The sequence below is a fragment of the Anomaloglossus baeobatrachus genome, chromosome 3, assembly GCF_048569485.1.
Source record: "Anomaloglossus baeobatrachus isolate aAnoBae1 chromosome 3, aAnoBae1.hap1, whole genome shotgun sequence".
NCBI lineage: Eukaryota > Metazoa > Chordata > Amphibia > Anura > Aromobatidae > Anomaloglossus > Anomaloglossus baeobatrachus.
Genome location: NC_134355.1, coordinates 93,235,052 through 93,261,882, shown reverse-complemented (window position 1 = coordinate 93,261,882; position 26,831 = coordinate 93,235,052). Strand labels below are relative to the sequence as shown.

Sequence of the window (26,831 nt, the reverse complement as noted above, 5' to 3'; positions counted from 1 at the left end):
TGTATAAGCTTTACTTGGGAGAGATCTCATCACCCTTCCCTGAGCATTCTGTTGGGGACTTCCATTTAAAAGGGAACCTGTCAGGTGCAATATGCACCAGACCCACGTACAGTCCTGGGTGTATATTGCTAATCCCTGCCTAACCGTCCCTGTATCTAGCAGCATAGATAAAAAGATCTTTAGAAAAAGTATTTCTAAAGATCCAATATGATATATTAATGAGTGAGGGGACTAGTCCCCAGTGGCTGTGCTAACATGCTAATAAATGTGCAGAATCACAGGATGATGTCACTCACCTCTGCGCCGCCATCGCGTCCGATGGGGGATTTCGGCTCAGTACACATGATTCTAGACTTTCAGTCCTGCGCACTACTTCAGTTTGAAGCCAGGACACATGCGCACTGAGTTGAAATCCAGCGTCAGACGCGATGGCGACAGAGAGGTGAGTGATATCATCCGGTGATGCTGCGCATTCATTAGCATGATAGCACACCCACAGGGATGTACCAACATGCTAATGGATCCGACTGGCAAGGGGAACTAATGCCCAGGGGACTAGTCCCCTTGCTCATTAGCATACAATAAAAGATCTTTAGAAATACTTTTTCTATAGATCTCTTTATTTAAACTAGTGTATACAGGGACGGTTAGGCAGGGATTAGCAATATACACCAAGAACTGCTCGTGATTCTGCGTGCATATTGGACCTGACAGGTTCCCTTTAAAAAGCCCAAAAACAGAATTCCCACCAGAAAGGTGGTCACACAGCATCCAATGTGTTGATATTTTAGACTTGTATGAAAAGATACCTCAAGGGCACATCTTAACATTGCTCAAATAGAGGCCCCTGACGGAATACTCATGTAAACCGTAAGGTCATGTGCACCCTCCGATTAATTTTCTGCAGACTCACCCTACAGATGTGGAGAGACTGTGTCCAGCACAATGCAGAGGGCAAAAAAAAATGATTTCTGTATTCCCAACAATGCAAATAAGAAAAAAATCCAATTTAAACCTCTGTAGAGAAGATGGACATTTTGGAGTTTGGTTTGATCACAGACAAGGAAGACAAAGGAAAAAAAAAGTCAAGAAACAAAAAAAAATAATGAAATTAGAAGTTCCTCTAATAAGTGCCTGGAGAGTGAATGTATCCAGCCAGACCAGTGTCGTGAGCACTGAAGTCAGTATATAACTGCGCGTCCACTGACAACCAAAGAAATAACAATCCTTGTCCTCCAGCAATGCCGGCTAATGGATGCAGGGAGGTCAGCGCGTGTTCACAGTCATTAGGGTGATGATCTGACACATACTTGTTTCCCAGCACTGAGAAGCAACATGTTACACGCTGCAAAGTCATCAGCCTGACAAGGTCACTATTAAGCAACGCACACAGCGGCCATGTGGCACTTGTAATCAAAAGTCTCCAGTTACCGCTCATGCCAGCGAGCGCAGGATGACTATGTACATGCCCAGGGAAAGCTTACACGGACTGTACCCAGCAAATAAGCTGTGCTGCTCATTCACGAGACTTGCACTTCTCAGTTGATGGACTGAGGATCATAGAATATTAGTTGGAATGGACCTCCTGGGTCATCTAGTCCAGCCCCTGCTCAAAGCAGGATTCACTAAATCACCCCAGACAGATGTCCGTCCAACCTCTTTATAGAGACTTCCATTGAAGGAGAACTCAACCTCTTGTGGCAGCCTGTTCCACTCGATCACCCTCACTGTCAAAAAGGTTTTTCTAATATCTAATCTGTGTCCCCTCCCCATCAGTTTCATCCCATTGCTTCTAGTCCTTCCTTGTGAAAATGAGAATAAGGCCTTGTGCGCACTAGGCGTTTTTAGCGGCGTTTTTGTGCTGAAAACGCAGTGACATTGCTTCCCCAGCAATGTCTATGGGTTTTCAGAAGTGCTGTCCGCACACAGCGTTTTTTTGTAGCTGCGTTTTTGTGGTGACCACAAAAATGCAGCATGTCAATTATTTCTGCGTTTTTCACTGCGTTTTTCACCCATTGAGTTCAATGAGATGTTCAACAACGCAATGATAAACGCATATAGCTGCGCTTCTATGACTAAAAACGCAGCTATAAACGCAAGGGGTGGGCAGTAAAGTGACGTGTACAGGAAGAGGATTCCTTCTGTTGGTAAACACAGAAGCATGAATCCTCCCGGTACCGTCACCGCTGCTTCCACAACCCGCCCGGTGCCATGTCAGCTCCGTGCGGCGCCATGTCTGGGCGGGAGGTGGAGGCAGCGGCGAAAACAAAAGTGAACAGTAGAAAAAAAAAATGTCATATATACTCACCTGTCTGCAGGGTCCCGGTGCCATGCCCGCTCCTGTCCCGGTCCCGCCGCTCTGGCTATGTGCACGTACGAAGCTTGCAGGACCTGGCGGTGGATCACCTGATGCAGTCACCTGACGCATCAGCTGATCGTAATTCTCGCGGTGTCGCCGGCTTTTTCGCACCCGGCCAGCTATCAGCTGATCCTGCCATCAGGAGACTTCATCAGCTGATTACCGGCAGCTCCTGCAGCGATGAGACAGGATCAGACTCTCATCCGATCGCTGCAGGAGCTGCCGGTAATCAGCACAGACGTGAGTATTTATTTATTTATTTATTTTTTTTTTTGCAATGATGCATCATCTGATTGTATAATCGGCTTTTATACAATCAGCTGATGTGTGATGTGCTTCAGCCCCTTGAACCTGACACATCATCTGATCGCTTTGCCTTCCAGCAAACCGATCAGATGATATTGGATCCGGATTAGACGGCGTGGGACCCTGACCCAGGATTACTGCGGAGGGGGGTTCTTTATTTCAATAAAGATGGAGTCACTAATTGTGTTGTGTTTTATTTCTAATAAAAATATTTTTCTGTGTGTTGTGTTTTTTTTTTATCATTACTAGAAATTCATGGTGGCCATGTCTAATATTGGCGTGACACCATGAATTTCGGGCTTAGGGCCAGCTGATAATATACAGCTAGCCCTAACTCCATTATTACCCAGCGAGCCACCCGGCATCAGGGCAGCTGGAAGAGTTGGATACAGCGCCAGAAGATGGCGCTTCTATGAAAGCGCCATTTTCTGGGGTGGCTGCGGGACTGCACTTCACAGCGGGGGTGCCCAGAAAGCATGGGCACCCTGCACTGTGGATTCCAATCCCCAGCTGCCTAGTTGTACCCGGCTGGACTCAAAAATTGGGCGAAGCCCACGTCATTTTTTTTTTTTAAATTATTTCATGAAATTCATGAAATATAAAAAAAAAAGGGCTTCCCTATATTTTTGGTTCCCAGCCGGGTACAAATAGGCAGCTGGGGTTGGGGGCAGCCTGTACCTGCCTGCTGTACCCGGCTAGCATACAAAAATATGGCGAAGCCCACGTCATTTTTTTGGGGGGCAAAAAAATCCTGCATTTAGTCCTGGATGGAGGATGCTGAGCCTTGTAGTTCTGCAGCTGCTGTCTGCTCTCCTGCATACACTAGTTCTGCAGCTGTCTGCTCTCCTGCATACAATGAACCTTTTGAAGAAGGAAATGACATCAGACCTTTTTTTTTTCATCAACAATCTTTAATGGCATTGTGCACTGATTAAAAACGCAGTGAGCAAAAACGCAGCAAAAAACGCACCAAATCGCGGTAAAAACGCATGCGTTTTTATCGCGTTTTTTTAGCCGCGGGTGCTTTTTTGAGACAAAACCACACATAAAAACGCAGCGTGAAAAAAACGCCTAGTGCGCACATACCCTAAATGTGGGGGTCTGCAATACAGAGTTAGATTGCCTTCTTCCAGCAGGTGCATTTAAGCATCTATATTAAGGCCCATTTAGAAAGGAGGCAGCTATGATGGAAAAGAGTCAGAACACACAGAGCATGGTAGAAGTGGTAGAAAGGAGTCAGTACACAGAGCATGACACTCATGGTGAAAAGGAGTAAGAACACACAGAGCATGGCAGCTATGACAGAGGAATGAGAACACTCAGAGCATGGCAGCCATGATATAGAAAAATCAAAACACACAGAGCACGGCAACTACTGTATGGTGGAGAAGAATGAGAACACCCAGAGGATGGAGCATGGCACCGGTGGTGGTAAGGAGTCAAAACACACAGAGCACGGCACCGGTGGTAGAAAAGTGTCAGAACACACAGAGCATGGCAGCTATGACAGAGGAATGAGAACACACAGAGCATGGCAGCTACGACAGAGGAATGAGACCACACAGAGCATGGCAACCACAATAGAAAGGAGTCAGAACACACAGAGCATGGCAGCTATGATAGCGAGAAATCCACACACACAGCGCATGGCAGCTATGATATAGAAAAATCAGAACAAACAAAGCATGGCAGCCATGACAGAGAGGAACAAGAACCAGAGCATGGCAGCAGTTGCGGAAAGGAGTGAACACACAGAACATGGCAGCTATGGTAGAGAGGAATCCAAACACACAGAGGATGGCAGCCATGACAGAGAGAAATCAGAACACACAGAGCCGAAGGGCTGTTACAGCAATGAGTTTGTCAATTTTTCAATGCACTGCAATACTTCTGTATTGCAGTGTACTGTGCAAGCCATCAAGGGATCGAAGTTTCAAACTCTCTAAAAACACCCACACCCACACACAACATCATTCAAAGATGCTTGTAAAATATTTTAAAAGTTAATAAAAATGTAAATGGTTAACTACCATCCCCCCCAAGTCAAAATAGCAAACTTAAAACAACAAATGATAAAATAATATAATAGTAATTGTTATTGTGTGGGTGTATAATTGTCCAATCTAATAAAATATAAAAATATGTATTTTAATTCTGTGATCACTAGAAAAAAAAAAAAATTGTAACGGCGTAAATAGAAGAAATGTGTGAGCGTAGGGAAGCTGTTGAAGAGCATCACTCGCCTCCTAACTATATGAGCTACAATCACACAGTGAAGACGCAGATCAGTTCAGGCCTTTCAATGAAACAAGAAAGGAAGGAGTGAAGGAGTGACACTGAAACCAGTCACAATGATGAGAGTAGTCGTGCTAGGACATTGTGATCATTATTTCCCCGACCTCAGCCTTTCTGGTAATTGTCTGTTTCTGCGGTGGACAAGATTTCTCGTTCTCACCGCTTCTGTCAGAACCAATAAAGGAAAGACACAGGGAATCCTAGCGTGATGAATATCAGCGTGCGCTCAAGAAACTCGGTGTGAAAAGGCAATTTTGAGAACATTGAGGAAAGCCGAGCGATTTTCAAGATCTCCGGTGGCGGTATCATTGCCATAATACAGAGGATATGCAATGTCTCGCAAGGTCACTCTCGCACAGATAAACTATTGATTCTTCGGATACCCTGAGGACAATAGGCTGTGATGGCAATTTTATTTCTTTTTTGTTTTGTTATCTTTTCCAGGTTTGTGACACGGAGACGACCAGGGGAAGCAAACGGCGCAGCTTCTGGGCTCAGCGCATACAATTAGGAAATCAATATGCTGGAATTCACAAAGTCTCTGCCTTCAGGAGCCCGGTGGATACTGACCAATGTCCCAGCATACACTGCCCTTCTGCTATTCTAGCTGAGGACACTTTTTCCAGTGTTTTATTGTTATTTTCTGCAGATTATTTGATTTTCATGCTCACACTGACATACCATGGCCTTTGGAGTGCCCCGCAAATTGCAGCATTTCTCACCAAAGGTTTTCTTTATGATAATTTCTTTTACTTTCTTTGTTCTTTTGTAATGCTTTCTTATCTGAGTGGAACATATTGCATATCGCGGTCCATGCTGATTTTCTTGGTTCACAAACGGCACAGAGCAGTAGAAAAGACGCGGCTAAAATGGATAAGCGATAAGGAGTGAGCCGCGTGAAAATGAATAGCGGTTGTGTACACGGCACTAACCGGGCCGGTAAACGGTAGTCTGAGAACACGTAAACAGAGCCGGTCTGGGCCTAATTCATCATATGCAACTTCTTTTAAAAGTTGCTTTTGTTTTTTACCTTCTTTCCTTTGCACAAATGTACTCAACTACCCCCTTTGGGATATTTTGGAGTTCAGTTTTGTTTGTTTAGTTTTTTGTATAGTTGAAGGCAAATTGTCCAACATTTTAAAGGATCTTGAGGTTTTTTTACTTCATTATCATAGAATTTGCTCAAAATCAAGCAACAAGCACCATTTTGGTGGTTTTGTTGCCAAATCCGACAAGGCGCTTATATTATATATATATATGTATATATATATATATATATATATATATGGTTTGTTTCACTGCTTTTAATTAAGGGTCATTTGAATATGTTCCACATTACAGGATATATTGTCAGTGTTAGGGCACATGCGCACGTAACTGCTGAATGTTCTGCAGCGATTTGACAGCACATGTGCGCTTCAAATCGCTGTAGAAACACTGCGTAATGGATGCAGTATTTGTGTTAAAAAAAAAGACGATTTCATGCGCTCTGGCTGCTGCCCCCACCATAGACAGAGTGGGAGCTGCATCCAAAACGCAGAATTAATTGACATGCTGCTTTTATGAACGCAAGGATTTGGGTCAAAATTTTAGCACCCAAAACGCTGCGTTCAAAAAAAAGCAACATGCGCACATATCATGCACAATCTACATAGATTGTGCAGGGGACGCAGGACGCATGCATTTACGCTGCAGTGCAATACGCAGCGTAAATGCATGTAAGTAGGCAACGTGGCCTTAGAGCTCAGTTTAAGTAGGACCGTGAAAAAGGCGCATAGCGCTGAAACATGTAGTCCCTTGCTGGATTGCATATTATGTGTGTGGAATGCCTTCTATTTTTTGTATGACATAATGGATTAAATAAAAAAAAAAAATATACATATACATACACACACACACACAGTACATAAAATGTACACACACTAATTTATATATATATATATATATATATATATATATATATATATATATATATATATATATATATATATATATATATATATATTTATTATATACACATATATTGCTTATACATACATGCAAAAAATAAATGCTAAAGTTGGGTCATAGGGTTGTAGGGTCTTGTAGTAGCCACTATATAGCACCTACCAGCAATTTTCAGATGTAGAATATGTTAAGTACAGCGTTCCATGGTACAAGCTCACAAACGAATGATAGGGCTGCATATGGCGCCTTTTGGTCATGCAGACTGGGACATGTCCTACCCTTTGCACAGGATTTCACCAGTTTATGGAGGAATATATTAAAAAAGCACACTGGAGTATCCAATCCGATGACCTGTTCCTTCTTAAAGATGTGATCCAGGGGCTCATGTCCACATCGGGTCATCGGATGTACTCAACATCTGCAGATATCCGGCAAGTGACCAAAGGCCGCCCCGTGAGTAGCCCCTTACCTGCCCATGTGCAATGCGCTAAATAACCCTCTTCAAGGAATGGGTATATCTAGACAATTAGTGGTTTTCACCCCCCCAACAATAAAAAGAGGTCATCCATGAAGAACACAGGCAGCAGTATTTCAGGGGGAGCCCCTAAAGTTCAGTAGTGGGCAGCGCTGACGTGCACTTTTCCTGCTCTGCCTTCCATCATTTAATACTGCTTGGTAGTCTGAGTGTATCTCCATCCTGATGTAGACGAGTGTAAATAATTACTCAATCTGTTATCCCCCCGGGTCACCATGTGTTGAAGAAAAGTGATAAACAGCTCAATAATACTGGAACCACATTACAGCATGACATGGCAAATCATGCTGTCAACCCAAAGCGAAAGAGCCGCTTTATTATAATGGGAGCTCCGCACTCAGGGTGCTCGAAGTAATGTTTGTGGATGGCAAAAATATCAATTTTTCTCATTTAAATATGATATCAGTAACGCACCCCAAGCACCGACAGCTTCTGCCGGGGCTGCTGCAGACGAGCCCGATAACTAACATAATACAGGCCGTCATTACGGGGCTGCGATTATGTACAGCACGCGGTAATTCCCCGCAGACCTCAGAGCACGATTAACTTTTTTTATAGGATAATTGTTCATTATGCACCTGCCAAATTATTTTATATGTTGCCTATTTGGTGCGGATGTGTGTACAGAAAATCTGAGGGATAATAAAGTGTTAGCTAAATTAAAGAGAGCCTAATAAACTCATCCACCGGACGCTGAAAACCTCTGTGCTGAAAATGACCTGCGGTGCGGATGGTAAAATGTACAGAATATCAGTGGTTTGGCGGATGTCAAGGTCATCAATACAATCTGGGGTTCACACTGGTTAAAGGGGAGTCTGTGTTTTCTAAACCAGTAACAATCCTGGATAAGTCACATGGAAACAAGTCTCCAGAAACCCATTGTGGCTTTCATACTAATGAAATGAACCAACTCGAGTCATGCAGCCAAGTGTCCAGCGGGTATGGCCAAGTAACGGAAAAGTCTTGGCTTTTCGTCAGTAATGCCTCCCCTTGAATCATAACTGTCTTGCATAAAAGAGGGTTTTACCAGACTCTAAAAATTGAGATATTAGGCTGGTAGGGGATTTTTTTTTTTTTTTTTTTAGGGAAAAAATTGCACATTCCCGGAACCCACATTACTTCCAGGACTGCTGCTCCCACCTGCACTGGTAGTTATAATATCCAACCCATCAGGCTTTTTACTGCTGCAGCCAATCACAGGCTTCAGCAGCTACATACCAAACTATGTACACACGATCGCTGCATGTCACAGGCTATCACAACAGAGAGTGGCCTCTCCTATGATTGGGTCAGCAGGTCGCAGCTCGTAGCTACACGCACACCTGAACTGATTGGAGCTGCTTTACTTTCCTGTTAGCTATGCAGATTAACATTGTGATGGTGCTGCACGGGTTACAGCTCTACTTTTGACTCCTAAGGGTGTGTGCCTACGATCAGTGTTTGCAGCCTTTTGGATGTAGCGTGTTTTCGCCGTGTCCAAAATACTGCGATGTACAGCACAAGCACAGTGTATGGAATATATAGAAATTCCATGCCCACTGTGCATGTGTGGCCCGCAGCGAAAGCTGACCTGCGGTGCGGCTTTCCGAGCTGCAGCATGTCAATTGTTTGCTGCAGAGTCGCAAGCGTCATCCATTGCAAGAGACCGCAGCTGCCAGACCCTGATCCGGCGGAGGATACTCACGGCCCCACAGGTCAGGACCTGCCGCGTACAGGACTAAGTGGTCCTAAAAAAAAAAACACGTTGCACATGTTGCGAGAACCTGACCTTAAAATTATAAAAAAAAGGCCAAGATAAAAATAATATGGACATATACTCTGCCCTTGCTGTAGATAAAAGCATAGCACATATAACTAAATAGAAGGTATTTAGTAAACACTATTTTTGATATATGGTATGTGTGGTATGTCTATATTGGTTTTACCTTGGGTTTTCTTTGTCTTATGGCCAGTTTGAACATGAGCTTACAAGCTGCGTGTATACCATCTCATACTCCAGGTCTTTTTTCTTGTTTTTTCTTAAAATTATAAAATAAGATGACCCACATTCCACTCCCCCCTTGTAGTGAATTTTCCTCACCTCTGCTTCTATCCCACAATACAGTATGTATAAATTGAGCCCGTTTTTATATTACATAGCCATACGATTAAAAATCATCAACTTTAAAAAGGAACAGAACACTTTCTTTTCTTGTTTACATACAGTGCTGGCCAAAAGTACTGGCACCCCTGCAATTCTGTCAGAGAATACTCAGTTTCTTCCTGAAAATGATTGCAATCACAAATTCTTTGGTATTATTATCTTCATTTAATTTGTCTTCAATGAAAAAAAAAATAAAAAAAATTGTCAAAGCCAAATTGGATATAATTCCACACCAAACATAAAAAAGGGGGTGGACAAAAGTATTGGCACTGTTTGAAAAATCATGTGATGCTTCTGTAATTTGTGTAATTAACAGCACCTGTAACTTACCTGTGGCACCTAACAGGTGTTGGCAATAACTAAATGACACTTGCAGCCAGCTGACATGGATTAAAAGTTGACTCAACCTCTGTCCTGTGTCCTTGTGTGTACCACATTGAGCATGGAGAAAAGAAAGAAGACCAAAGAACTGTCTGAGGACTTGAGAATCCAAATTGTGAGGAAGCATGAGCAATCTCAAGGCTACAAGTCCATCTCCAAAGACCTGAAAGTTCCTGTGTCCACGGTGCGCAGTGTCATCAAGAAGTGTAAAGCCCATGGCACTGTGGCTAACCTCCCTAGATATGGAAGGAAAAGAAAAATTGACAAGAAATTTCAACGCAAGATTGTGCAGATGGTGGATAAAGAACCTCGACTAACATCCAAACAAGTTCAAGCTGCCCTGCAGTCCGAGGGTACAACAGTGTCAGCCCGTACTATCCGTCGGCGTCTGAATGAAAAGGGACTGTATGGCAGGATACCCAGGAAGACCCCACTTCTTACCCAGAGATATAAAAAAGTCAACACTGAACATCATAAGACGCGGATTATATGTATAGAGACTGATATTTGTGATTACCTCTGCTGTTGTGAGGCGCGGCTGTCTCTGTGCGGTCGCGCTTGGTGCCGGGGTGGTGCGCGCGCAGCCGCGGCCGTCTGTGCGTCGCGCGCATGCGCGGGAGCCTTGGAGACGCGTCCCCGCTCCCGCGCATGCGCGATAGCGACGTGACGTGACGGCTGACGTCTCGCGCGACTTGGCCCGGCGTACTTGCGTGACCGCCGTCAATGAGACTTCCGGGTTTTGAGCGATTACTTCCACACATTTAAAGCCTGCCATCGGGAGTGAGTGGTACGAGATGCCTCTCCCTGATGAAGATTACCATTAGTTGAAATCGAAACGTACGTAGGTCGTCTTGAGGCTCGTTCCTGACGGTGTCCCCTTTGTCTTCACTATCTTGGCTGAGTATTGGTGTTCATTTTCACTATAGGCATCACACACGCCTATCGGTGCAGGGGCTGTAGTGGGGCTATTTGCCCTATATGGGCTAGATACATTATTGTGCTGCAATGCTTATGGGCTGTTCTGCATGCAGAGAAACAGCTCACTGACATCCTATGCCCACGTGTCCCTTTCGTATAACCGTTAGTACTGCTGGTATGTGTCTTGTATGTATACACCATTGCCAATGTTATTAATGTATGTGGGACTTATCCGCCATTAATTTTTAACATGTTTTTAATGATATTTTGGATGTTTATCCTCACCTTGTCTAAATAAAAACTTGTACTGCTTTGCACTTTAAAAACTCTTGTTCTTTCTTACCAAACTATGTTGTTGAGTTTGTGCTAATGGTGTGGGGTCCCAGCAGAATCTGGAACCACCCCTTAACCCTTATGATACTTTGGAGTACCTTTTCTCTACCTATATAAAAAAGCCAGGCTGGAGTTTGCCAAAACTTACCTAAGAAAGCTTAAAACGTATTGAAAGAATATTCTCTGGTCATATGAGACAAAAGTAGAGCTTTTTGGGAAAAGCCATCAACATAGAGTTTACAGGAAAAAAAAGAAGCATTCAAAGAAAAGAACACGGTCCCTACAGTCAAACATGGCGGAGGTTCCCTGATGTTTGGAGTTGCTTTGCTGCCGCTGGCACTGGACTGCTTGACAGTGTGCATGGCATTATGAAGTCTGAAGACTACCAACAAATTTTGCAGCATAATGTAGGGCCCAGTGTGAGAAAGCTGGGTCTCCCTCAGAGGTCATGGGTCTTCCAGCAGGACAATGACCCAAAACACACTTCAAAAAGCACTAGAAAATGGTTTGATAGAAAGCAATGGAGACTACTAAAGTGGCCAGCAATGAGTCCAGACCTAAATCCCATAGAACACCTGTGGAGAGATCTCAAAATGGCAGTTTGGAGAAGGCCCCTTCAAATCTCAGGGACCTGGAGCAGTTTGCCAAAGAAGAATGGTCTAAAATTCCAGCAGAGCATTGTAAGAAACACATTGATGGTTACCGGAAGTGGTTGTTCGCAGTTATTTTGGCTAAAGGTTGTGCAGCCAAGTATTAGGCTAAGGGTGCCAATACTTTTGTCTGTCTGGCCCATTTTTGGAGTTTTGTGTGAAATGATCAATGATTTGATTTTTTGTTTCATTCTCTTTTGTGTTTTTTCTTTGCAAGCAAAATAAATGAAGATAATAATACCAAAGAATTTGTGATTGCAATCATTTTCAAGAAGAAACTGAGTATTATCTGACAGAATTGCAGGGGTGCCAATACTTTTGGCCAGCACTGTATAGAGCAGTATTAGTTACTGTGCACAAAAAACAGAAACTTACACAGAAAAAAAACCATTTTGGTATTGTTATGGTCAGGTACATTAAAAACCAACGACAGACCGTATTAAAATAAATTGTCTAGGTCAAAGAGGCCAAAATTGCCTAGATGCTTTTTTGTTTTTTATTTTATCTCGTATCTTTTTATACCTGAGAACTAAAGCAGCGCCATTATCAGATACGACCAGAAGGTGGCACCAATCTACAGCAAAGAAAGTTAGCCTGACTTCTGTGAGCATTAGGCATCAGGAGGGGGGCTGGAGCCTAGAGAGGGGGACAGCGCTGCACACCGGCAGCAGCAGCCAGAATTGGCTGAGCGGAGTGGGAATGTGGATGCACTGCTCTTAGGTTATCTAATGAAACATGCATTTGGCTTCATTTTAAAGTGATTCATTATTGAATACTAATGTTTTGGAGGGTTTTTTTTATAAAATACAATCCAAACCTATTACATAAGAGTAGGATCCTGCCAGATCTTTGCTGTTATATAAAGGGAAGAGTAGCGTTTCTGGACTGAGCAGTGTTGCAGTAGATGGACCGCAGCAGGTACCGGCCGGGATAACGTCACAGATTCATCCTGGTCCTGTCTGACAAGTGGTAGTCAATATCCCACTCTAAAAAAGCCCCGGGAAACTTGGCTTCAACAGATTGGGGCTGATTTCCTAAGGCTAGTTTCACACTTGCGTTAAACGGTATCCGTTGAATTGCGTTGTGTGACAGATGCAACGGATGTGTTGCCTATAGTGGCACAACGGATGCAACAGATCGTACAAACAACGCAATCAGCCTTTTTTTTTTTTTTTTTTTTTTATTTTTACACAGTTTCACCGGCGGCAGACTATTGTGAACGATCAGCTGATCGCTCCCAGCAGCCGGTCGCCGGGTGATGAGCTGATCTCTCCCAGCGCCGGGTGATCAGCTGATCGCTCCCAGCAGCTGGTCGCCAGGTGATCAGCTGATCGTTCGGCCGCCGAGAATGTGTGCGGGGGGCAGAGTACGGAGTGGATGGAGCCGAGCGGGGCAATGGCGCTGAGGATAGGTGAGTGTGTGTGTGTGTGTGTGTGTACATGCGGAGTGGAGTGCGGGAGGGGGCGGAGCCGAGCAGGGAAGTGTCGGGCTCCCTGCACACGTGGCCAGGGTAAATATTGGGTAAAGCACTTTGCTTGGTTACCAGATATTTACCTTGGTTACGGGTGCAGGGAGCCAGAGAGAGCATGCGCAGTGGAATCCTAAGGATTCCGCTGCTCAAACAAACGTGCATGCTGCGTTCCTCCCGCTGAGCGGAAGCAACGCAGGTCCTTTTGGCACAATCCGTCATCCATACAAATCTGTGGGAAACAGCGGAATCCGTTAACGGATTCCGCTGTTTTCCAAAAGGGCGAATTGTGACGGAAGGAAAATAACGCAAGTGTGAAAGTACCCTAACCGAAATGGCTCATTCCATCATCCCTTTCTCACATTCGAGTCCTATTGGTAATTTTCACAGATATAGTCTTCGGGGCTCTGTACTGTAAAAGAAATTCTAAATGGGGATGAAATTGTGAAAAGCACAAATTCGGAATTGTTTTTACAGTGCTTATTTTGTGGTAAAAAGGACCTCAAAATCGGATTCTCCTTGTCAGCACGATTATGGGGATACCAAACATGTACAGTTTTTCATTATTTTAGTGGAGGAGAAAAAATCATCAGTGTGCAAAAAAAATGGGGAGGTTGTGTTGCAATTTTTTCGAGACAAGTAACATTTTTATTTTTCGGTTGATGGATTCTTTTTTGCAGGATGATGTTTATATTGATACCATTTTGAGACAGATCAGACGCTCTGATCGCTTGTTACAGCATTTTTTTGTGGTGTTGCAGAGTCCAAAAAAATCAATTTTGACATTCTGTAATATTTTTTTTGTTTACATTGTTTAACAATAAGGTTAATTATTTTAGATTTTGACAGATGGAGAGATCAAACTTTTCTGAATGCGGCAATAATACCACATATGTGTATTTCTTAATGGGCAAGATGGGTGATTTGAACTTTTTAAAAAAAGTTTCATATTTAAAACTTTTTTTTTTTACTTTTCGCTGTTCTTAATAGTTTTCTTAAGGGACTTGAAGCTGTGACCGTCTGGTCGCTTGTACTACATACAGCAATGTCCCAGTATATACCACAGCATTGCTGCATATAGTGAAAATCACAGTCTCCTTTGAAGCTCGGCCACAGGCAGGGCTTCTATATCGAGCTCGGAGGTCTGCAGACCCCCTGTTATCATAGTAGCCCATCAGTCACTTGGCATCACGCCACAGTCACACTGATGGGCACTTAAAATAGCACACCCTTATGGCAACACATGTTAAATCCCGCTCTCAAAGTTTGACAGGAGAATTTAACAGGTTAACAATGGTGGGCAGTGGTCCACTCCGCCCGCAATTGTTAGAGCCAGGCAGTAAAACAGCCATTACCTGCTGGTTATGGGGCGAACTCACACCAGACTTGCGGCGTACATGTACGGTGCATGTCGTGAAAGGGTTAAAGGGTTGTCCAAGAGATTAGAAATAAGCAATGCTGTGTGACGTGCCATGCATCCACAAGGCTTCTGCAGCCAAAAGCCGGCCTCAGCGGTGAAGCTAGCATGTACGGTATGAGACGCTGGGACCAGTGACCGGCTGCTGATGTCACGTGGATGCATGTGACATCATATCTGTAGGAAAAATAAATAAGATCTAGCGAGAACCACTGGAGCTTCAGCGCTGTAACTGGGGACGGCAAACATCAACAAATTAGTGATGGCTCATTTATTTTATTACTACCCCCCCCCCCTCCATTTCCTTTACTCTGAGACAAACCCTTTAATAATTTGGGTCAGAACTCTATTTCATCTATAGGATCCGTGTTCCGGCATACAATGACAATTAGCGAGAATTGTGGCATCAATTCAGCCGATACAAGGATGATACTTGGAGAATAGATTGAAATCCTAACTTATAAGACTCAGATGAAACCCTTCATGGGACTCAAAAAATTATGACTATGGGTGGTAATGGGCAAAAAAAACAAAACAAAACTGACCAGCACTTTTGAACAGAATACAGCAAGTGTGAACATGAACAAGCTGTTACAACTGCATAAAATGGAAACAATAGAAAAAACAGCAGCCTCAGTAAGAGATAAGATGTCTGTTATCAATGAATATATGAAATTTAAAGGGAACCTGTCAGGTGCAATATGCACACAGACACAGGAGCAGTTCTGGGTGCATATTGCTAATCCCTGCCTAACCGTCCCTGTATAGTCTAGCATAGATAAAGAGATCTTTAGAAAAAGTATTATCCCTGGGACTTCCGATCATGCGCACTAAACTGATGTAAGCTTCCGGGCATCAGTGAGGTATAGTGCGCATGATCAGAAGTGCCGGGGACTCCGGATCGTGCACATCCTTCCTCTGCCAGCCGCCATTGAGTGAGGTATGTGCAGCGCATTCATTAGCATGTTAGTATGCCCACAGGGGTGTGCTGCCATGATATGTAGGCCGACTAGCCAAAGGAAGTAAAGTCCCTTGAGACTAGTCCCTGGCCTTATTAGCGTATAATAAACAATCTTTAGAAAAAGAGAATTTTGTTACTTACCGTAAATTCTTTTTCTTATAGTTCCGTCATGGGAGACCCAAACCATGGGTGTATAGCTTCTGCCTCCGGAGGACACACAAAGTACTACACTCAAACGTGTAGCTCCTCCCTCCTAGCATATACACCCCCTGCTAGCCAGTCCTAGCCAGTTTAGTGCAAAAGCTGAAGGAGGACATCCACCCACAAGTAGAGACAGAGTAAAACCCGGAACAACCGGAACCTCTGTCTGCAACAACAACAGCCGGTGAAGACACACGGAACAAGAAACCTGCCAACAGGCAATAGGGAGGGTGCTGGGTCTCCCATGACGGAACTATAAGAAAAAGAATTTACGGTAAGTAACAAAATTCTCTTTTTCTTTATCGTTCCTATGGGAGACCCAAACCATGGGACGTTCTAAAGCAGTCCATGGGTGGGAATAAACAGACAAACTGAGAAGTAGGCGAAACCTAACTTCACAAATGGGCGACAGCCGCCTGAAAAAAGCGTCTGCCCAAGCCCGCGTCTGCCGAAGCATGAGCCTGCATTGGGTAGTGCTTCGAAAAGGTATGCAGACTAATCCAAGTGGCAGTCTGACAGACCTGGTGAGCCGTAGCCTGGTGCTTGAAAGCCCAAGAGGCACCGACAGCTCTGGTCAAGTGTGCCCTGATCCCAGGCGGGGAAGGCACTTGAGTACACTGGTAGGCATCGGAAATGGCCGACCTAAGACGAACCAGGGTCGGCGTAGATGCTGAGAGACCGCTACGCTGACTAGTGGTCAGCACCAGAGAGAGGTGCACCACCTAATAACAGCGGTGCGAGACACAAAGATCCGGAGCGCCCGCACCAGATCCAGGATATGCAACGCTTTTTCAAAGCGATGAACAGGAGCCGGACAAAAGTAAGGCAGGGAAAATGCCCCGGTTAAGGTGGAAGCAGCAACCACCTTAGGGAGAAAGTCCGGAGTCGGACGGAGACCACCTTGTCTTGATGAAAAAACAAAAAAGGGGGTGACTCAGAAGAGAGTGCAGCCAAAACAGAGACTCTCTTGAGGGAAATTATGGCCACTAGAAAGACCACTTTCTGTGAAAAACGAAACAAAGAAACCTCCCTGAGAGGCTCAAAGGGGGGTTTCCGGAAACCGTGAGGACCGGATTAAGGTCCCAGGGCTCCAAAGGCCGCCGGTAAGGCGGAATAATGTGAGATGCGCCCTTGAAGGAGCGCACCTGAGCCAGCCGGATGATACGCCGCTGGCACACACTGACAGAGCCAAGAGCTGTCCCTTAAAGAGGGATAGTCCTAAGCTGTAGACCGGACTGTAGAAGGGACAGGAGGGTCGGCAAGGCCAAAAGGCCAAGGACACTTCGGAGCTCGAGTCATAGTGGAGATGACTTCAGGAGGGATACCAGAAGTCGTCAAAATCCAGGACTCAAGAGCCACGCCGTCAATCTGAGAATCCAGAATTCTGGCGGAAAAAAACGGACCCTTTGAGAGAAGGTCTGGACGGTCCGGAAGATGCCATGGCAACACTACGGACAGATGGAGCAGGTCAGGGTACTAAGCTTGCCTGGGCCAGTCTGGAGTATGAGAATGACCCGACGGCCCTCCTTACTGATCTTGCGCAGGATTCTGGGCAAGAGCTCGAGGGTGAAACACGTAAGACAGACGAAGCTGGGACCAAACATGCACCAGTGCGTCTGCCGCAAAAACCTGAGGATCGTGGACCGCGGATGGACAGCTGAGATAATCTGCCTCGCAGTCTTCACGTCTGGGATATGGGCTGCGGATATGGTGGACTAGGAGTCCTTCGTCCACTGAAGAATGCGTTGAGCCTCCAACATTACCAGGCGGCTGAGTGTGCCGCCCTGGAGGTTGATGTAGGTAAACGCTGTTACGTCGTCTGACTGGACTTCGAATGTGCCCAGCCGCCAACAGATGGTGAAAGGCTTAGAGAGCTAGAAACACAGCTCTGATTTCCAGCACATTGATCCAGAGGGCTGATTCGGACAGAGTCCAAGCGCCCTGCGCTCCGTGGTGGAGAAACACTGCTCCCCAGTCGGATGGACTAGTATCCTGGTGAGGATCACCCGGGACGGGGCCAGGAAGGAGCGTCCCTGAGACAGAGTGGCCGAAGCCACCACTGAAACGAGCCCCTGGTCTGTGGCGAAGCCACCACCCCGTGGAAGGAGGAAGTTCGCTTGTTCCAACAGCGGAAAATGTCCAGCCTCCGAGGAGAAACTGGGCAAGGGAATCGCTTCCATTGACGCCACCATATGATCCAGTACCTGTATTTGGTGCCTGATGGAACGACGTCGACCGCCAGCAGAGGGACTACTGTTTGACTAAGGGCAGCTTCACAAGTGCCGACAGAGTCTCGAATTGCGTCCCTGGGTACGTGAACTTCTGGTTCGAAGTCAGAGTGGTCTTGGACAGAATGACAAGCCACCCGAATTGGTTAGCGTGGCGAGAGTGAGCGGAGGCACTCTGCTAAGAGTCTGCACTGGATGAAGCCCCGACAAGAAGGCCGTTCAGGGCAAAAGATCACTGCCAACCTCTAGGGGTGCAGGACCCTAATCACAGCTGCCACAACCTTGAGAGTACTCGAGGGGCCGTGGCTAACTCCAAGGGAAGAGCCACGAATTGGACCACTCCGATTGCAAAACGTAGCCAACGCTGGTGAGAAGCTGCGATTGGCACATGCAGATAGACATCTCTGATGTCGATGGATGCTAGGGAATGTCCTTGGGTTATCAATTGATCCGGTGAAAATACCCGGAACAAGACCGAGACTCCATGTGAAAACGCCGCACGTGAACATGCTTGAAAAGCTTGAGATCCAGGTCGGAAGTACCTGCCCTCTACGGGGACTAGGAATAGATTTAAGCAGAATATCAGAACCGTTCCCAATTGGGAACCGGTACAATTACTCCATTGGCCTGCAAGAATGCCACGGCCTGTGAGAAGGCGGCGGCCTTGGAACAGGGGGGAGTTGACAGAAAAAATCTGTTTGGCGGGTGGATAGAAATCTATCCTGTAGCCATGGAGAAGTAATCCCGCCCCCACTGATCGGAGATGTGTTAAAATCATACGTCGCCAAAGTGGAAGAGCCTGCCACCGACTAAGGACGTTGCTGGCGTGGCCAGATAGCCCGGAGGAAGCTGACTTAGTGGCAGCATCTCCTGCGGTTTCTGAAGACGCGGCTTCGAGCGCCATTTGGGTTTTACGATCCTTGGCCGAACTAGTGGACGAGGCCGAGGGCTTAGAAAACGCTCAGATGGAGGAACGCAAGAACGAAAACCTCCGCTGATTCCTGCCCTGGACAGGTTTCCTGATTTGGGATTGTGGCATGGAAGAACTCTTCCCGCCAAAAGCTTCCTTAACAATTTCATCCAGTTGTTTTCGAAAGACTGGTCCCAACAAAAGGGAGCCCAGCAAGGAACTTCTATAGAAGCATCTGCCTTCCACTTCCGAAGCCACAGGAGCCTGCGGATAGCGAGGAAAGTAGCCGAGGCCACCGCGGTGCGGTGAGAGTCTCCAGCATGGCAGACATGGCATAGGATGAAAAGGCTGAATCTGGAAGTTCAGGCAACCATTTCGGGCATAGAGTCCCTGTGAGGGAACGCATCTCCTCTAGAGAAGCAGAGGAGGCTACGAAAGCCCGCACTGCTATAAAGCTGAGGAGAACAAAGCTCCTGCCGCCCCTAAACAGATTTGGCCAGAAGGACAACCTGGTGGACAGCAAAACTATAAATGAGGAGCCATCAGCCACTGATATAACGGCCCGGGCTGAGCCACCCTTGGTGAATGAGCCCACTCCTTAACCACCACTGGTGGAAAGGGAAACAGTCATCAGAACCACGCTTCATGGGAAGCGTCTGTCAGAGCAGACTCTGGGCTTGGTCACAGAGGCCTGAAAAACTGGAGTGGTTAAGGAACACACTCCTTGTTCTCTTAGGCAAGGTAACTCCGGCGGATTAAGGTCCAGTACAAAAGTAATGTACAGTGGGATCCCTATAGAGGTGCCGTCAGCCACTGATACAACTATCCGGGCTGAAAGTCTAGACACCGGAGGGACCACCCTTGACAAATTAGCTCACTCCTTGACCACCACTGGTGGGAGGGAGAAACAGTCATCAGAACTCCGCTTTGGGGTCTGACAGGACAGGCTGTGGGCCTGGACACAGTGGGCTGAAAACTAGAGTGGTAAGGAACACACTCCTTGTTCTGTTTAAGGTATACTGATGCCTTTCTGCCAGCGGGGAGTGCTCCCCTGATACAGACGGATGGAGGTCCAGTACAAGTATAATGGACGCAATCCCATCATTAGCATCTGCGTCACCTTCGGACAGATCAATGGTACATAAAGTAGCGTCCGAGCCCCTGGTAGGGACATCCTCCTCGTCCAGTGAGTCAGCTCGTGAATCAGAGCTGCGGGACGGGGAAGGACAGGGGACCCTGCGTCTCCATTTTAGGAGGACGGGGTCTGAGACCAGAAGGAGAGTCCTCCGTGAGCTTTGCTGAGCGAGTAGCAGCAGAAACACCCTGAGAAGGGGGCTAATGCATGCTCCGCAGAGTCCGGGACGGTCATCCCCTGGAAAGAGCGGATTCTGCCCAAACCGGGGGTTCAGCCACCGAAGCCGGAGCAGCTGGAGGGACCACTGATGAGCCTCCAGGCTGACTCTGCGTCTCCTGTGTTTATGTGCTCGGTACCGGCCGTACGAGTCCTCATACAGTGCAAATTAAAAACAGCCCTGCAGCCTTGCTCTGATGTGAGACATGCTGCAGAGGTGGGGGCTCTGACCAGAGTGGCCCCCAGCAGAGTATATAACAGATAAAATAAGCAGCTGCACAAACCGGAGGTTGTGGCTGCTAGGCCGTTTAATAGACATTTTTGTGCCCCCAGTCCCTCAGCCCAGGCCCCCACTTGTCACAATGTGGAATCTCTGTGCCTATGCAGGCACAGAGAACGCTGAGAAAATGGCGACCGGAGCGAGGAGAGGGGGCGGGGCCTACTCTGAGAGCGGCAAATGAGGTAGACAGGGGAGGGAATCCTTCCTCAGTGAGGAGTGTCCATTCCCTGTGCTGCACAGCCGCTGGGCGGAGCCATCCTGTCTCTCTGCATGACTGACAAGCAGAGGCAGTGGAAACCGAAACTAGGCCTCAGGCGAAGCCGGGGCCTAGATTTAAACATGCGGCCGGCGTGCAGGCACCATCGGCGCGGTTCTCCAGTGAAAACTGGAGAACCGGCCGGAAATGTTAACACAAACATAAAACACACTCTCCCCACAAAATAAAGTATAAAGGACCCCTGGAAAGACCACTTTCTGTGGTAATAACGTCTCATGTACTTAGCTTGTGAGACGCAGGTGCCAGGTCCCTGGGGGATGAGCGCTCCGTCCGACAGGATCCTGAACAGGGCTGTGGATGGAGACCGGTCTCCTGCAAAGCAGTGAGAACCGTGTTGGCTCCCACTTCAAACCAGAGCCTCTCAGAGGGTGTTGTAGGAGCGCGGCATGTGAAGGCTCCAGCCCTGGAAAATCAACCTTAACAGCACCGCCGACACAGTGGGGTGAGAAGGGACATGCCGGGAGTCCAGACTGGACCCGCTTTTCTTCCAAATCTTTGATCCAAAGAAAAAAATCAAAAATCAAAAAATCAGAGAATGCATGTGTGTGTGACCTCCTGAAACACAAAGCATTGAACTGGCTAGGACTGGCTAGCAGGGGGTGTATATGCTAGGAGGGAGGAGCTACACGTTTGAGTGTAGTACTTTGTGTGTCCTCCGGAGGCAGAAGCTATACACCCATGGTTTGGGTCTCCCATAGGAACGATAAAGAAATACTTTTTCTAAAGATCTCTTTATCTATGCGAGTGTATACAGGGACGGTGATATAAAGAGAAGGGCTGCACATCAGCGACAGTGCAAGGGGAATAAATGTAAACCAGAAACTGCTGTGTGAATGCTGACATGAAAAATACAATAGCTATATGCAAGAATGAAAATATGACAATGGAATCTGCATTACTGCTATGAACTTTAAGAATAAAGATAAATTTAGCTATTGAATTGATCAATACAACAGAACCCCAACACCTCGTCACTGTATTCTCTTACATTGGGGTCCCTAGCTAATGTGTGTCCTCTCATGCAGTTAAAAAAAAAAAAAAAAAAAAAAAAAAAACTTACCGTGTGTGGAAAGCTGAGACCCAGGCTATATATGTATAATGTGGACCGGCAATAGGTGTGGGTGGGGTCGGGTTCACAAACGAAAGACTATAAACCAATTAAGAAATAACTGCATGAGAGGACACACATTAGCTATGGACCCCAATAAGAGAATACCGTGACGAGGTGTTGGCGCTCTATTGTATTGATCAATTCAATAGCTAAATTTCTCTTTATTCTTAAAGTTTATAGCAGTTATGCAGATTCCATTGTCATATTCTCATTTTTACATATAGCTATTGTATTTTTCATGTCAGTATTCATACAGCAGTTTCTGCTTTACATTCATTCCCCTTGCACTGTCGCTGGTGTGCAGCCCTTCTCTTTATATAGTGAAGTGTTTTTTAGGGTTTTTGCACCCAGTTCAGACTAAGCATGGTGTTCCAAGCGTTATTTCTTTACAGGGACGGTTAGGCAGGGATTAGTAATATACGCCCAGAACTGCTCGTGGTGCTGGGTGCATATTGCACCTGACAGGTTCCCTTTAAACTGCATCACTGCCATATAGAATATACTTAGAAAATGCACAAAAGCCTATAATTTGGGTCCATCCAAAGATATGTGGGCCTTGTTGTGGCTGGTGGGCTCTCATGAATTAATGCACTAAAGTATATTCCGTACAGCAGTAATGCAGTCCATATGTCATATACTCAATGTTTGCAGACATCTTAGCACTTACAGAGGCTGCTGGGCACTTGTTGGTATGTCGATGTAACAGGTATGAAGAGAAATTGTAGAATCTGATTATACAGAATGTTGTTCACACAAGTAAAGATTATCTGACGGTTGTAGCAGAAATATACAAGACAAGAAATCTTACCCGGATCCATCCTGATAAGTGAAACAGACCGGCCATCCCAGACATCCTGAAAAGAACAGAGTCCACATTACAGACGCGACACAAACAATCAATAGTCACAATTTACAGCTAGTCTTGATCTGGCTAGAGACCGGGGGCTGCAAGAGACGTCCTGGGCCTGGCAGACATGGATTACTACAATGGCCGTCTGCACTGGAAACGCACAGTTTGGGCTTTTTAGTTGTTCCACCGGACTGAGCCTAAGAGGGAAGTTCCTTCTGGAAAAAAAATCGACTATATAAACTCTGATTTGTTATATGGGTTTTCCACAACAATATGTAAGATTGTTTGGTCAAAGATTGGGTTTTAAAACAAAAAGACTAGCCCTCACAGCCATGAAGATCGCCGCTCCTCCGCTCTCCGGTGAGGGTCACGTGATGGCTGCAGGCCACCCGCGGACAGCTGAGGGTCCAGCCTTCTCAATCCATCAATTTTGGTTCAAACGGAAATAAAAGGCAGCAGGCGCAGACTGTAGGCGTCATGTAATGCTCCCCATTGGATGTTAATGTTACCAGTTCAACGGTTGACACAGTTGCATGTGAGGATTAAGAGTGGCAATTCTCAGGGAGGTGAATACGGGTCTATTATTGCACAGACCAATATTAAATGTAGACAAAGTGTAATGAAAAATCCTTCAAATACTGTTTTGTGGGTTTTTGGTTTTTTTTTTTCAATATTCACAATGGTCACTAATAGAGTTGGTGCGGATCGATGTAAGCCCTGTGAACCGCTCCTTAAGTGACGACTTCCACGGTGCACAATGCAGGCTAATCAAAAGAAGAGCCACGGAGGCCATCAGGTAGGTGGCAGCTCTCAGATTAGTGATCTACCAATGAACCAGGTCCTGCAATTCTAGTCACTAGACCCAATATTAGACTCATACTTCCTGTTCTTTACAGCAGACTTTTCTGCAGTCTTATTATCATCACAGGCAGGATTACAATAAGTGGTAACACTGCCATATGCAGTAGATAACACAGGATCTACTAGTCACAGTAAGTGATGTCACAGCTCACTCCCTTCCCTTATTGCACCATGACCTTTGCCCAGATTACAGCATGCTCAGATAATGCATTTATACAAACCAATAGGGGCAGAGTCACTACTGCTGCCAGTGACCATAGAAATAACAGGAACTGGGAGTTTAATATGAGGCCCAATGTCAGCAGCAGAATTGCAAAATCTATTTTAATAGAGAGAGAGATATACATTATATTACTAGCCAGCGTTGCCCGGGATAGTAAGCGAGAGTCTCCCCAACTCTCTCTCGTTGTCTCTCTCCCACTTCTCACTATGTCACTCTATTCTCTCTGCCTCGTCCTCTCTCTCCCACAAAATCATATTACCTCACACATAAGCTTCTTATACTAACAATGTCCTTTATTGCCTATATAGCAACCAATCACCGCTCCTATTAATCACCTGTAGCAAAATAGAAGCAGAGCTGTGATTGGTTGCTATAGGCCACCTGATAAATAACCAGGGTAATTGTCAAAACAGCCAAAATATTATCTCACATATCCAAACTCTGTGTGTGTGTCTGTGTGTCTCTTTCTCTGAACATAATTGGAGTCTATAATAACAGATCCGTTCCCAACTCCACTGACTGATGTAAGCAGGTATTCTGTCGATTAACTGTAAAGTGCAGGGTTACATTTTCCCCTCAAAACAGTCTATGACGTTCCCTGAGTCAAATAAGGTGTCAGTGCAAAATTTCGAGATTGTAAATACGACCACCTGGATTCCTATAGCAACCAATCAGAGCTCCTTGACCTGTAACAAAATAGAAGCAGAGCTGTGATTGGTTGCTATAGGCCACCTGATAAATAACCAGAGTATCTGTCAAGAGCGAATATATTACCTCACACATCCAAACTGTTTCAGTGTGCATACATGTCTTTCTATGTGCGTGTGTGTCTCTTTCTATGTGTGTCTCTTTCTGTGTGTGTGTCTCTGTGTGTGTGTGTGTGTGTGTGTGTGTCTCTTTCTCTGTACATAATTGGAGTCTATAATAACAGATCTGTTCCCAGCACCATTGACTAATGTAAGCATGTTTTTTATCGATTAACGGTAAAGCGGGGGGTTACGTTTTCCCCTCAAAACATAGTCTATGACGTTCCCTGGGCCAAATACGGTGGCCGTGGAAAATGTCGTGGTTGTAAGACACACATTCTGCTTTATATATTAGATAGATATAATAGAGATAATAAATAAATATATATTTATTTATTTTTTAAATAAGAAAATTATTTCTGATGAAGGACATCCAGTCAACATGATCATCTGATACATCCTAAGTGCACATCATGTCTGACCTTGGGCCACCACTTGTTATCGGGCACAAGATTCTGAGCATAATGTAATTGCTCTGAATATGGCTTCTTGCCGTAACCACTTTCTAGTTACAGAAATCTCCAGACAGTGACAAAGGGGGTTTGACTTTCCTAAGGATTCCTTTCTGTTAACAATATCAGCGCTCCATTCTAGTGATGTGCTGATGATACTGTACCATACACGACAGATCTATCCACAGGATGTGGCATCGTTCCTTAGGGCTCCTTCATGTGTTAGTTATCGGTCCGGTCTTCGATCATAAAGCATGGAAGGACTGAGCGTCTCCCAACCCGAGCGCTGCCAGTCAGTGCACTGCAATCCGAGATCTGACTGATGATAATGGACATTTCAAAGAACCAGAACACTTTGAAAATCTTTAGTAAGCTGTGCTTCTGCCATTCAGCATGAATGCTATATTTTTTTGGGGGCCAGAAAACTGCACCCCTGTCCCTGGACTGTGCTTTACAATGCACTGAATGGAGTGGGATGCTCTATAATCAAACTATATAGTATTAGATCCCTCGTAAACCGCCTGCTGCATGCGAATGTCAAAGCAAGCGCCAGGAGGGTCCTCAACTGAAAGAATCGGTTCAGCCAGTACTCCGAGCTGCGCGACCTTAATCATCGGCTTCACCGCTGCATTCACAGACGCAGTTATTTCTTACTTCCTTATGATATGGATCTCTAAATACTTATCAAGTTTGTTTTTTCAAATTCTTGACATATTTTGCTTTCTCACTTTTACCGAGAAATAGAATATTTTTTTGCGACATATAAAAGATCTTTTGTCCAGGACTTAAAAACTGAGGAACTAGCCAAAGGAATGGTCGTCAATATCCGATTTGATGGGGTCCGACCCCTTCCCCTCCCCCCCCCCCCCCCCCCCACACTAACCAGCTGTTTGCAGATTCCAAACTAATATCAATGACCTTAGTCCTAGACAAGCCCTTTAAATTCCCCACTAATGTGATTTGAGCATTTTTCCTCTTGGGTTATACCGCTGGGAGAGGATTATTCGAGGCGCGGTTCACTTGCATCACAAAAATCTTGTATTCATCTCAACTTTCTGTCTGCTTCCTAAATATAACTGGAGATTTCATTCTTTCTGCTGTTTGTCTTTTGTCTGAAGATTACAATCAATTTTTCAAATAAAATAAAGTCCTGCTGATCATAATTGTAGGAAATGCCTGCGAGAGCCAAGTGTATCCTGAGCCAGACACATGAAGACACTTTAGGCTATTTTTACTGTATGACCCGATTTAGATATTATTCACGTAAATGTATATGGAGACATAAGTGAGACACTTTATATATCGGGTTCTTATTTGTAAAAGAATCACCTACATTCCTTTTTCTTCTCTCTGCCTTATTACAGACCAAAAGACAAGCCCTTTCTAAATGTGACAACTGATTTTGCAAGGGAAGGTCTGGGCCAGTAAGTAATTTTCCCCTGCAAAGAAATGTAGTATTATATTGTGATTTTCCCATATGCTGCCTGCAGCCGATCGCTAGAAGCAGCGGTGATGCATTAGTTTCTATTGTACAACTGGCAGGAAAACCAGTTTACGAAGGCATATGC

At 45.4% G+C, this 26,831-nt stretch overlaps 1 protein-coding gene across 1 annotated transcript in view; it reads right to left on the bottom strand.

Moving 5' to 3' along the window:
* TMX4 (thioredoxin related transmembrane protein 4) overlaps window positions 1-26,831 on the bottom strand; it is a 129,473-nt gene that overhangs the window by 28,690 nt on the left and 73,952 nt on the right. The window contains exon 5 of the mRNA XM_075338076.1: window positions 22,880-22,925. Within this exon, the coding sequence (XP_075194191.1) occupies window positions 22,880-22,925 (46 nt within the window). The remainder of the gene's footprint in view (window positions 1-22,879; window positions 22,926-26,831) is intronic.